Genomic DNA, 12,426 nt, shown 5'->3' with positions numbered 1-12,426 from the left:
TCAGTTAATACAGTTGGTCTCTAAAATTATTATATCCAAAACTCACACTATTTTTTTTTTTGTTTAAATGTCAAACTGGGTACTCACCTTGAATGGATTATCTGCTCACATTTACCTGCTTGCACTATCATTTTTCAGTTGAATTTGTATGTTTCCTTTTTTTTTTTTTAATTCAACTATGTATGTGACAGTCCATCAAGTATCTTACTAGACTCAAAGTATCTCACCTCACCAGTACTGCCTTTACCAGTACTGAAGTCCTCAAAAGTTTGACCAAATTTACTTTATATAAACTCATGCTGAATTATATATTATCTTTACATTGCATTGCACTACCCTTATATTATTTTTTATTCAATTAAGATCTATATCTTCAATTTTATTTTGGGACCAAGAATCAATCTGATGCTGACAGGCTATAATTACCTATTTATTACACATAATTTTGGCACATTAGCTTTCTTTCAGTGTTCTGGATATATTTATATGTTCTAATACTTATTGGAATTTCATAGGAATAAATTGGTGTGTTTCCAGTCAGTTCTTGCAGGGAAAACAACAAAAAACCCCCCCTTGAATGTGTGGGGTTTTAAAAGTCTACCCATAGTAACTGACTCTATTAAAATTTAATCAACATCTGGCTTTTTCTTGAATAATGACAAAAATAATGGAGATGCCTCTTTCTTTTTTATGAAAATCATAGTATTTCTATCTATTAATGGCCCAAAGGTTTCTTTTGTCCTCATACACTTCAAAATCTTTCCTGTTACCCTACTCAGCCGCTAAAGGTTAATTTGAATTTTAACTTTCATTATATTTAGATATATTTTTCAATATGATACCAGCAGTGTTGACATACAATTTATTAGACATACTGTATTGTACAGCAGAAAAGGGAATATAGAAATGAATCAGTAATATATTTTAAAGGTGACAGAATTAGATGAGTGCAACTCCTCTGTACAGGGCTGAGTGTCACCAAATCCTATGGCCTAATTTCTCTAAATGGCCATATTCTTCCAGAATATCGTTAATACTTTCATTGCATTTTGGCATCTTAGAAATATAGACAGCTAACTCTATCACAAATGCTGAGAAAAGTCAGTAATATCTGAATGGAACTTCATACATAAAAAGAACTATACTGGTATTGCTTTTGTTATTATTTTTCTTATATTGGGCTACTCTTTCCTGCTTTATTCTGGCAAATATGGTTTGGTTTTCTATAAGTAACACACTTCATTGAAGAAAGTCAATCCATAAAACCTTACATAAAGAAACCAAGTACAGTAATGTAAAGTTAAATAAAAGAATGAAAATAAAAAATGTTCAATGAAGAATAGACAGCTTCTGCTAGACTACATTTGAGTTATGATACATGACTTCTCAGAAGTACCTAATGAAGTAACTCTAACTTGGTGTCCTGGTTTCAGCTGGGATAGAGTTAATTTTCTTCCAAGTAGCTGGTATACTGCTGTGTTTTCGTTTTGGTATGAGAATAATGTTGATAACACACTGATGTTTTAGTTGTTGCTAAGTAGTGTTTATATTAGTCACGAACTTTTTCATCTTCCCATGCTCTGCCAGGTGCCCAAGAAGCTGGGAGGTGGCACAGCCAGGACAGCTGACCCAAACTGGCCAAAGGGTTATTCCATATTATATGATGTCATGCTCAGTATATAAACTGTAGCGAGTTGGCTGGGCAGCGATCACCTCTTGGGGATCGACTGGGCATCTGTCAGCGAGTGGTGAGCAATTGCATTGTGCATCATTTGTTTTGTATATTCTATTATTATTATTATTATTATTATTATTATTATTATTATTATTATTATTATTATTATTATTATTCTATCTTCCGATTAAAGTGTCTTTATCTCAACCCATGGGGTTTACTTTTTTTTTTTTTCTGATTCTCTGCCCCATCCCACTGAGGGGCAGAGGGGAAGGGTAAGTGACTGGCTGTGTGGTGCTCAACTGCCAACTGGGGCTAAACCTCAACACTTGGAAACTTAGTCAAGGAAGTGTATGGTTTATGACAATTCAATTCAACAAACTATTTATGGGTCTACTTTATTTTGCTGTGGGCATAAACAATTATTGTTATCTCTAAATAGACACCCTACAAGGAATAGATTATTGATGCAATGAGAATTTATGATCTTTTGGTTTTGAATCATTTAACAAAGTACTAAGTGTATCACAAATACAAATAAACCTTCTCCCCCTCATTTTTTTAACATATGCCACTGAGTTATTCTGAAGAACTTATGTCTGTCAGAAAGAACAAAAGACGTGTTTAATAAAAGGATACCCCCTATGAAGTAGAATTGTATAATTTAGTTTTAGAGTGTGACAGAAGCAGAAATAAACAATAATCTCTCTGGAAAGTACTCAAATCACACTTGTAAATCCAAGAATATCTATTTTTTCCTTTTCTGGAACCAACTAGGAAAGGTGCCTTCCTCGATTTGTTGCTTATTAACAGAGAGGGTCTCGTGGGTGAATGGAGATTGGTGGCTGCCTTGGCCACAGTGACCACGAAGCAGTCAAGTTTAAAATCTATGGTAACAGGAGGAAAAATGCCAGCAAGACCTCAACTCTACATATGAAGAGAGCTGACTTCAGGCTGCTCAGGGAACTACTTAGTAACGTCCACTGGGACAAAGCTTTTGAAGGTCCTGGGATCCATTAGTGCTGATCACTTTTTAAGTACCACCTCCTAAGAGCACAAGAGCAGGCAATTCCAAAATGTCAGAAGTCAAGCAGGCGAGGTAGAAGGCTGGCTTGGTTGAGCAGGGATCTTCTTCCAGAACTAAGGTGAAAAAAGAAAATGTATGGCCAGTGGAAGCAAGGTCAGGCAACATGGGAAGACTACAGAGATGCTGTTTGCCACTATAGGGAGGAAATACCCGTGGCCAAAGCTCAACTGGAGCTGAAGCTGGCCAGTACTGTGAAAGACAATAAAAAGGGCTTTTTAAAATGTGTTAATAGCAAAAGGCAGGCCAGAAATAACATTGGCCCGTTACTTGATGAGCATGGTCACCTCACAAACAGGGACATAGAAAAAGCAGAGATGTTTAATGCTTTCTTCACCTCAGTCTTCAACACCGATGATGGGCTCTGGGACCCGCAGAGCTCTGGGCTAGAGAACCATGACTGAGAGAATGACAAACTCCCAGCCAACCCCAAACTTGTGCAGGATTTGCTGCTCCAGCTGGATCCCTATAAGTCAATGGGGCCCGATGGGATTCATCACAGGGTACTGAAAGAGCTGGCTGATGTCATAGCAAGACCTCTCTCAATGATTTTTCAATGCTTTTGGGAATCTGGGGAGGTCCCTGTTGACTGGAAGCTGGCAACAGGGATGACCCCAGTAACTACAGGCCTGTCAGTCTCAAGAAAGGCAACAGGGATGACCCCGGTAACTACAGGCCTGTCAGTCTCACCTCTGTGCCTGGCAAAATTATGGAGGGCAATTATTGAAAAACACCTGAAAGACAATGCAGTCATTGGTCCCAGCCAGCATGGGTTCACGAGGGGAAAGTCCTGCTTAACAAACTTAGTTTCTTTCTATGACATGCTTACCCACCTAGTTGACCAAGGGAAGCCAGTCAATGTAATCTTTTTGGACTTCAGTTAAGCCTTTGATACTGTCTCTCACAGTATCCTCCTGGACAAAATGTCCAGCGTACAGCTGGATAAACACATAATGCAAGGGGTAAGCAATTGGCTGATGGGTCAGGCTCAAAGGGTTAACGTAAATGGGGTTACATCAGGCTGGTGACCAGTCACTAGCAGGGTTCCACAGGGTTCCATCTTAGGGCCAGTGCTATTTAATGTCTTTATAAATGACTTGGATGCAGGACTTGAAGGACTACTATCTAAGTTTGCTGATGACACAAAATTGGGAGGAGCTGTTGACACTCTCGAGGGCAGAGAGGCCCTTCAGAGACATCTGGACAAATCAGAGAGCTGAGCAGTCACCAACTGCATGAAGTTTAACAAGCGCAAATGCCAGATTTTGCACCTGGGACAGGGCAACCCTGGATGTACATACAGACTGGGGAACGAGAGGCAGGAGAGGAGCCCCGCGGAGATGGATCTAGGGGTTCTGGTCGATGGCAAGTTGAACATGAGCCAACAGTGTGCCCTGGCAGCCAGGAGGGCCAACCGTGGGTGGCTGGGTTGCTAGCCCAACAGTATTGCTAGCCGGTTGAGGGAGGTGATTGTCTCACTCTGCTCTGCACTGATGCGGCCTCAGCTAGAGTACTGTGTGCAGTTTTGGGCACCACAGTACAAAAAGGATACAAAGCTACTAGAGAGTGTCCAGAGGAGAGCCACAGAGATGGTAAAGGGTTTGGAGGGGAGGCTGTATGAGGAGCAGCTGAAGTCACTTGGTCTGTTCAGCCTGGAGGAGACTGAGGTGAGACCTCATTGCGGTCTACAGCTTCCTCACAAGGGGAAGAGGAGGGGCAGTTACTGATCTCTTCTGCCTGATGACCAATGATAGAACCCAAGGGAAGAGTGGGAAGATATGCCAGGGGAGGTTTAGGTTCGATATTAAGAAAAGGTTCTTCACCCAGCGGGTGGTAGAGCACTGGAACAAGCTCCCCCGGGAGGTAGTCATGGCACCAAGCCTGACAATATTCAAGAAGCATTTGGACAATGCCCTCAGACATGTGGTGTCAATTTTGGGGTTGTCCTGTGCAGGGACAGGAACTGGACTCGATGATCCTTGTGGGCCCCTTCCAACCCAGGACATTCTATGATTTTATGATTCTATGATTCTATGATTTTCCTTGTTTGACAGCACTTCTGAGAAATGGGTATTTGCTACTAGACCTTTTTTGTGTTCTCCACCTATCCAAAGGCGAAGAAGAAAATAAATGTAATTAAAAGTGCATTTAATTAGACTCTCATGGGTATCTGCAACCTCAGTTTAGAAAAAAATCTTAAAGTTCTCCTTTCTTCCTGCAACTTCAAAGTGTTACTAATACGTTATTGCTGATCTTACAAGAGAGTTTAGACTTACTTCATCAGTTTTGTCTGGTTTGAAATTTAACATGTAGAACTCAGAAACTACTACAATGCATGGCTTTTTACATTTTCTGGAAAACCGAACTTTAAAGAAAATTTTCCTTACAAAAAACACTGCTGATGATACATAAAGACCATTACAAAAAAATCTTGTAAGTCATAGACTCAGGCATTTCCAGAATAATGATTAAAGTAATAGAAAATAGAATAGAACATTTATTGTAATATAAATAATATAATTATGTTGTAATGAGAAAAGATATAATTTTAAACAATATAAAATATTATATAGATAATATATTATGTATTATACACCCTATATTGTATATAATTATACTGTGAAATACATAGAATAATATAGTATGATAATGGTATAATATAGGTAATATATTATATATGATACATGATATAAAATATATGATACAGAATATATAAAATATATAAATATGTAGTATATAAAATTTTATTATATGTTATCATACAATTAATATTTTACTCAACACCTTGCACTTTGTTTTTATGTCAAAATTCTATTATTTTACATTGATTTTTTCCTTCAGAAATTCTGTAGTTTTCTCAAATTTTAGTCCCTACTTCCCTAAAAGTATGCCGTCTCTTACTGTCTTTGTCTTTATGATGTAAACAGCTGAGAAAAATTGCATTACTGCTCTCATTAAACAATTGAAGTGAATGTTCCTTTTCAAGATTTAACTGTTATATTCTGAAAGGTCTTTTCACTGAGATTATTTCAGTCCCAAATTGCTTCTTTCTGAAGCAAAATTCTAGAATGTTGTCTTGACATTACAAAAATATTTCTCTGACATTCAGACTCTGACTTCTTGTGCTTATCCTCATGATATTTTAGAATTCTCTTTTGCAGCTCATCTAGAAATACTATGATCATTTAGCATCAATGAGAAATTTTGCAGCAATTCAGTCACTCAGACTAAGCAAACATCAAATAAAGGCAGGGAGGTCAATGGGTGTCAGAACTGTCTGTATGTTTTAATGATTCACCTGGGGAAGCTAGTTGGATTCCATGTTTTAAGATTTGTGATAAGTGCGGTCAGGTTATGTAATTAATAGTAGTTGGGAACTTAGTGAGCAGTGAAATTTAAATTCTCCCCTCTTATTAGTACTACATAAACTGTAAATATTTCTGTTTCTTCGCTGTCATTGTGCCTGGTTTCATTGTCCCTGGTCACAACAGAGGCCTGCTGTACCATAGGCTGTTATAAGCATGGCCAGTCAATTGAGGGAGGTGGTTATCCCCCTCTCCTCAACACTTGTAAGACAACATCTACATACTGCCTCCAATTTTAGGCCATCCAGTACAGGAAAAACATTCATAAACGGGAGCAAGTATGGGGGAGGCCACCAGGATGTTCAGGTCTGGAGCATTTTTCCTGCCCTTCAGGCTGAAGGACCAGGGCTGGTTCAGCCTGGAGGAGGGACAGCTTTGTGGCGGAAATGACAGCAGCCCCCAAAACCTAAGGGGAAATCATCAAGACGAAACCAGGCTCTTTGCATTCATGTAGGCTGTGAGTATCAAGGACAATGGGTATAAGTCAAAACAACACAGTTTCAGGCTTGATATAAGTATAAAGAAATTCTCAGTGTGGACGGCCAAGCAGCGGAGCAGACCGTCCAGAGAAGCAGTGCAGGCTCCATCCCTGGGGGCTTCAAGCTCCAGTTTGGCAAAACCCTGAGAGACCTGGTCTGAGCTCATGGCTGATCCTTCTGTAAGCAGGAGACCACCTTTGGTCCTTTCCACTCTGATTTATACCATAATCCTATATCATAACTCCATGATTTAACATTTCTTTAATAGGTAGGATAAATGGTCAGCTCACAACTGGATGTCAGACAAGTGAAAAGTAAGCACCCAACAGGTTTTTTTTCCGTGTCTTATAAATTTTCATAAGAAAATTAGAATGCACTGCTGTAACACACATCTGTTAACAAATCTTCTAGGCATAATTATGCTGAGAAGTCACAGGAATGAAAGCAGAGATGACATAAAAATAAATACGTGCTAATTTATATTTATTTATGTATGCAGTCTCCTGAGTAAGCCTAAAAGTACAGATCAGTACTTCTTTACTGGTATTCATTTCCTCTTACTCATAAAGGCTGAAGAAATTTGAAAAACAAACACAACATGATATGATGAAGGAGGAAAATCACATAATGAATAAAAATAGTAATTTGTAATTTTTTGGAACAATAGTGAAGTTCATGAAAACTCATAGGGTAGCATTTGATGTAAAGAAATTAAGCTTATTAAATATTTTAATCCCTTACTCAAATATACACAAAAACCTGCCCATTCAACTCTTAGTTAAGATCTTTAGGATGATCTATATCATTGCTTCTCCTGACTTCTGATTACAAACAGCAGCAGCCATAGAATTTTGTGCAATGGTTTACTATTGAACATAAACAAAATCTGTTTTATTTGCCAATGAAGACAGAAATTAATGAAATCAGAAATGTCATCGTGAATCTTCAATAAGGTATCAGTTTTGCTCCAGTTTTCTCATTACCTTTAAATGTTTTCTTCACACATGATATTTTTCTGGTTACTACATACATATTCAGTATGTACAAGCTTTATGTTTTGAATTAGTGTATAACTTTCTAAATTTTAAATTCTTATGTGGAGTTGAAATTTTGCTCATAGGTACTGCATAGATATTAATCTCTGGATTAATCTCCTGTAATATAGTTTTCCTAGTTGCACAAATACTCAGAGGACTTAATAGGCATAAGTTTTGGTGAGGGAGGCATGTATATCTAGTGAAGGGTATGTTTCTTCCAAGATATGGTAACCAGTTATGAATTACACTTTATGTAATGCTTTATTCATAACAATTCAAACTGCATAAAAAGACTGGATTTTGTACTCAAAATATCTGTTTGAAAGCTGTACTAACTATTTCTGTCTTCACTAATCATGTGTATCATAAAAAAATATATCTTTACAATTCTACCCTGGTTTGCACTGGACCATCACATTTTGTCTTTTTCCTTTCTAATTACTAAAAGAACTGGATGAATTTTTTCTGAAAGTGTATCTTAGGCTGTTTAGCAAACAACATTTAAAATTTATTGCATTCAAACCCCATAGTTGCTTAGCAAAGCTCTGCAGTTGTTACTTACTGTCACCATGGCAAAGCAAAGGCCCCAGTTTGTAAGCTGCTTCAGAATTTGGTCTGTCAGTATCTGTGATCACAATTTCAGTTACTGGTAGATGCTCCTTGTAGGAGAGGAATCCAGTATCATTAGTCCTGAAAAGGTAAAATGAAAGCCACAGCTCTCCTAAATATTTCTGATAAACATTTTATTATCATTGACACATTGCTGGGGAAAAGGAAAAGATTAAATTCTGAAAAAAAAGGGTTGCATAACTCTATGGGTAATACAAGCAACTGTGAATACAAACGTATGCTTTGGTATTGATATTGTGATCATTTGACAGGACTGAAGCAATTTCATGGGAAGTGGGCAGTTTTATGGTTGTACTCATCTGCATAAGCATGAGAAAACTCTTTTTGACATAAATGGGTGCCTAACTGGGTGCCTAAGTTAATGTATTTGCCCATGTCAGTAATTTTATGTTACTGAGGACATACTGTATCTCTAATGGCCTGTGTCTTCATTATGGAATATTAAATGGTTTAGTTTAACTTTCAAATAAGTCTAACTTTTTCTTCCTTTTTCACTGTGACAAAAGTTAAAAGAAAATCAAACAGAAAAATACGAATTCATGCTAAGTGTACAGAAAAAACAGCATATGCTACAAATATGTAACTCACAGAAAAGGAAATATGCAACCTAGCACTCAGAGCACACACCCAGTACTTGTAATCTTAGACCAAATTCCTTGTTTAAAATCTTTGTTAATGTAGTGTCAGAACCGAATTTCTAAATTTCATAAGCACCAGTTTTGGCCCTAAAATTGCTTCTCCTGAACCCATGGAAATATTCAATCACTCAGGACCATTCTGTAAAGTTCAATCTGTCCATTCAATCCATTTATAGCTGAATCTTCCCTTTGATGGGCAAAGCAAATAGATCAGAGACAAGAGTACAAACTCAAAGATGGCAGGCAATCTGGAACTCACACTGCTCAGAGAATGGACACAAGACACACACCTCAACAAGCAAATCACATTTCTCTGGGAACGTGGTTGGGCTTAGCAGCCCCCTCTCTCAGTACACCGTGCACTGGGACTGAGACAATGGGAAAAGATTCCATCCTTGTGCTAAATGAAATTAGTGATTTTTTTCTCCCCTCCCCCCCCTTTACTAACATTGCCATTCTTCCCCTGTATACAACTTCTGTTAATCTGTCTTTGAGCACAGTGCACTTAAACGTACTTTTTTTTTTTTTTTAGGAAACTTTTTTTCTTAAGTGAGGAATGCAAAACATTTGGAAAAAAATGTTAATTTTTGATGAGTTGAAATATTGCAGATTTCTAATTTAGAACTGAAAAAAACCCCTCAAAACACTGGAAGTGTTTGCTTCAGTAAAACTATGCTGCAAATAAACAGAAACTGAATAGAAACCAGCTTACCTTTTCTGCAGAGAGGATTTGCATTTTTTTAGATCTTTAGGAACAAATTTTTTTTTTTAAACATATTTTTCAGAGACTTAAAGATTTTGATTGGTCAAACAAGGAGCTTTAGAGCTAAATGTATGTCCAATCTATGAAATAAGACAGATTTCACTAAGAAAATAGGATATCAAAACCATATTTTCAAAACCACACTGTGTGTAACTCCGGTTTTCTGTGCTCAGAAAACGTCTCAAACAAGCACAGGTTCTACCTACTTTTTCTGCCTTATGAACATTATTGAGTCAACTGATTCAAACCAGTAGTCTCTAGGGAACCAAATGTAACATTAAGTACAACTACCAAAATAAGTGTAAACATAGCCTCCATAACGTTGGAGTTACTGGGATAAATCTCCACTTAAAATGAAAATTAAAACGTCAAAAGTGGAAACATACAGGAATATAAAACCGGAGTAATTATATTTTCAGTATAATATGCTCACCAACTTATGCAATTTACTCAAAGTGGTTATAGTGAAGACAAGCATGTCATCCTTTATCTACTTTATTTACAAGTATTTTACCGTTATTAATTAACCTATGTATGTGAGCATGGATTAAATGAACGACAAACCTGAGCAAGAATGTATTACATATACTAGCAACTACTCAAAATCCTGTCTCAAAATGCGTTCATCTTTTAACACTTATTTTGCTGTTGGGAATCAAAAATTGTTTGTATTTTTGTACAGCACAATAATAGAGTATTTCCTGGTGTTCTGTTTATTTGTTTAATCTCTTTATTGGAATAAGCACATCAGATAACACTCTGTGAGTTTTATTGCAGATGCAAATTCCTTTCCTACAGAAACTTTTGAAGCTTGTGAAGAATTCTTGCTTGACTAACCCTTTGTTGTATTTTCATTTCTGTATCTGCTGAGATCCATGCTCTTGATGAGAGAATAAGCATTTTCCAACCAAATTCACTAGTTGTTCCTTTAAAGGAAGGGTGGATATCTAGTTTGAGGAGAAAATAATGTATTTCTTCATTTTGTACACATGAAGATGTTCCTAAGTACCTTCTTTACATCTTTCTATTTTCAAAAAACAGATGTTGATACATTTCTTAACATACGTATATTAACCCACTGACTGAATCAGATTTATATAAGTTAAATATGCTTTACAAGTTTAAAAGCTTAAAAGTTTCTTGAATAGAAAAGCTTTCATTTGAAAAGTCCCTGTTTGCTTTATAACGTCCTATACTGGAGCTATTGTTGAGAAAGTTGTATCTGACCATCTTAAGTGAAAAGTCAGGTTCAGATTTGACATTGTAACATTGTAACTCATCTCTTACATTACTTATTTGAGCAGGATCATAAATAACATCAGAGAATTTAAAGTATAAGTGGAAGATCTACATTTTAGAAATCCTTCCATCCCTTTAGAATAGGATTCCATATGAGTTCTTTGCTTCACTGATAGCAAGGGTGTCCAATTTCTGATTATCTAAGTTGTAGATGAAAAAAAAGGGGGTAAAAAGCCTAAACTTAAAAGTGTAGTTTAAAATTATGCTAAAAATTAACTTACTTCTTTCCAGAAACTTTTCTTTTAGCTTTAATTACTTTCAGTATTCTAAAACCAATAACTGAATTTGTACTAAAAACCAGAGCTAATATCTTAATATACAACATGCAATATACTACAAAACTGGAAAGTATCTCTACAAAATTAAACTCACCCCAGAATTCAGAGTGAAAGGATTAGCAATAATGCTTAATGTATATAGTTATACTTTTGTGAGAAAATGTGTTCTATATCAAAGCAGCAGGTGACATTATGGTAATTTAAATTTACAACAACTTTGGTGTTCTAAATGTGCTAAGGCCTGTATATTTTCTTTATTTACTTTCCAGGAAAAAATATTGTGAATAAGCAACAGTAAAAAGTTACCATTCATCTCTGTCTGCATCACAGTTGCAGTAATGCTGGGAATCAATGCAGCTCCCCTCTAATCCACAAGCACATTTTTGTACAGCAGGCAAGGAACCTCCCCAGTAAGTCTGTGTTTCATTGGTTCTTCCAATCCACCAGCTCAGTGGCATCCCATCTACAAGGCAGGTTAGAGAAAATCAGTGCCTAGTCTCGTCTCGTACTTCTCCCAGTTTTTCTTATCCAAACAAGTTTCCAAAAGGTTAAGGAGAGAAAAATCACCCCTCAAATCTAAAAACTTTAAACAACTGGAAAAAAAAATAACTGCTTTTAGTTGATAAGTAATTATTCATTTTAATACTTCATTATCAGGTATTAAATGATTGTCACAGGTTTTCGCTTGCATTAGTGGAAAAGGGAAGTCACAGTCCCCAGCTCAGCCAGCCATGATATTAGAATCATTTATCTTAAGCAGTCCATTTATATAATTCATTTTAAAATCGTCCATGAAAAAGGAGATGCTATTGCCCTAAAAATCAAGGTAGTTTATATTCCCAAGTAAAGATCAATTTCAGATCATGGAACTACCAGCAATAGAATGAGAAGAGTTACAGAAAAGCTATGCAGAAATGGTCTCATACCGCTCCCAAGAATACTACAGAGTACCACTACCCGTATCTGTGACGAACATTAAGCAGCTGAATAGTGGTGTTAATCAGAAATGCCCAAAGACAGCTGTTAGGTCACAGGCAACAGATTCAGAATTTATATATTCAGAGACAGCAGAAATCATATTAATGGTGATCCCATAAGCAAGTTGATGTATCTGGTGAGCAGAAGTGAGGTTTCCCAGGACTATTATATCTCTGTGTGGTGCATCCAGTCACCATTGT

The 12,426-nt window shown here is 36.7% G+C and overlaps 1 protein-coding gene across 2 annotated transcripts in view; it reads right to left on the bottom strand.

Annotated features, from left to right (window-relative positions):
• CNTNAP4 (contactin associated protein family member 4) overlaps positions 1-12,426 on the bottom strand; it is a 250,508-nt gene that overhangs the window by 32,781 nt on the left and 205,301 nt on the right. For both annotated transcript variants that reach the window (XM_087741477.1, XM_087741478.1), the window contains exons 14-15: positions 11,555-11,711; positions 8,203-8,330 (exon numbers count right to left, since the gene is read on the bottom strand). In XM_087741477.1, the coding sequence (XP_087597603.1) occupies positions 8,203-8,330; positions 11,555-11,711 (285 nt within the window). The remainder of the gene's footprint in view (positions 1-8,202; positions 8,331-11,554; positions 11,712-12,426) is intronic.

Source organism: Nipponia nippon, unplaced genomic scaffold (assembly GCF_047370975.1).
Source record: "Nipponia nippon isolate SJK-2023a ecotype South Korea unplaced genomic scaffold, ASM4737097v1 scaffold_8, whole genome shotgun sequence".
Taxonomy (NCBI): domain Eukaryota; kingdom Metazoa; phylum Chordata; class Aves; order Pelecaniformes; family Threskiornithidae; genus Nipponia; species Nipponia nippon.
The sequence above is the reverse complement of the archived record's forward strand: the minus strand, read 5'-3'. Positions and strand labels throughout refer to the sequence as shown.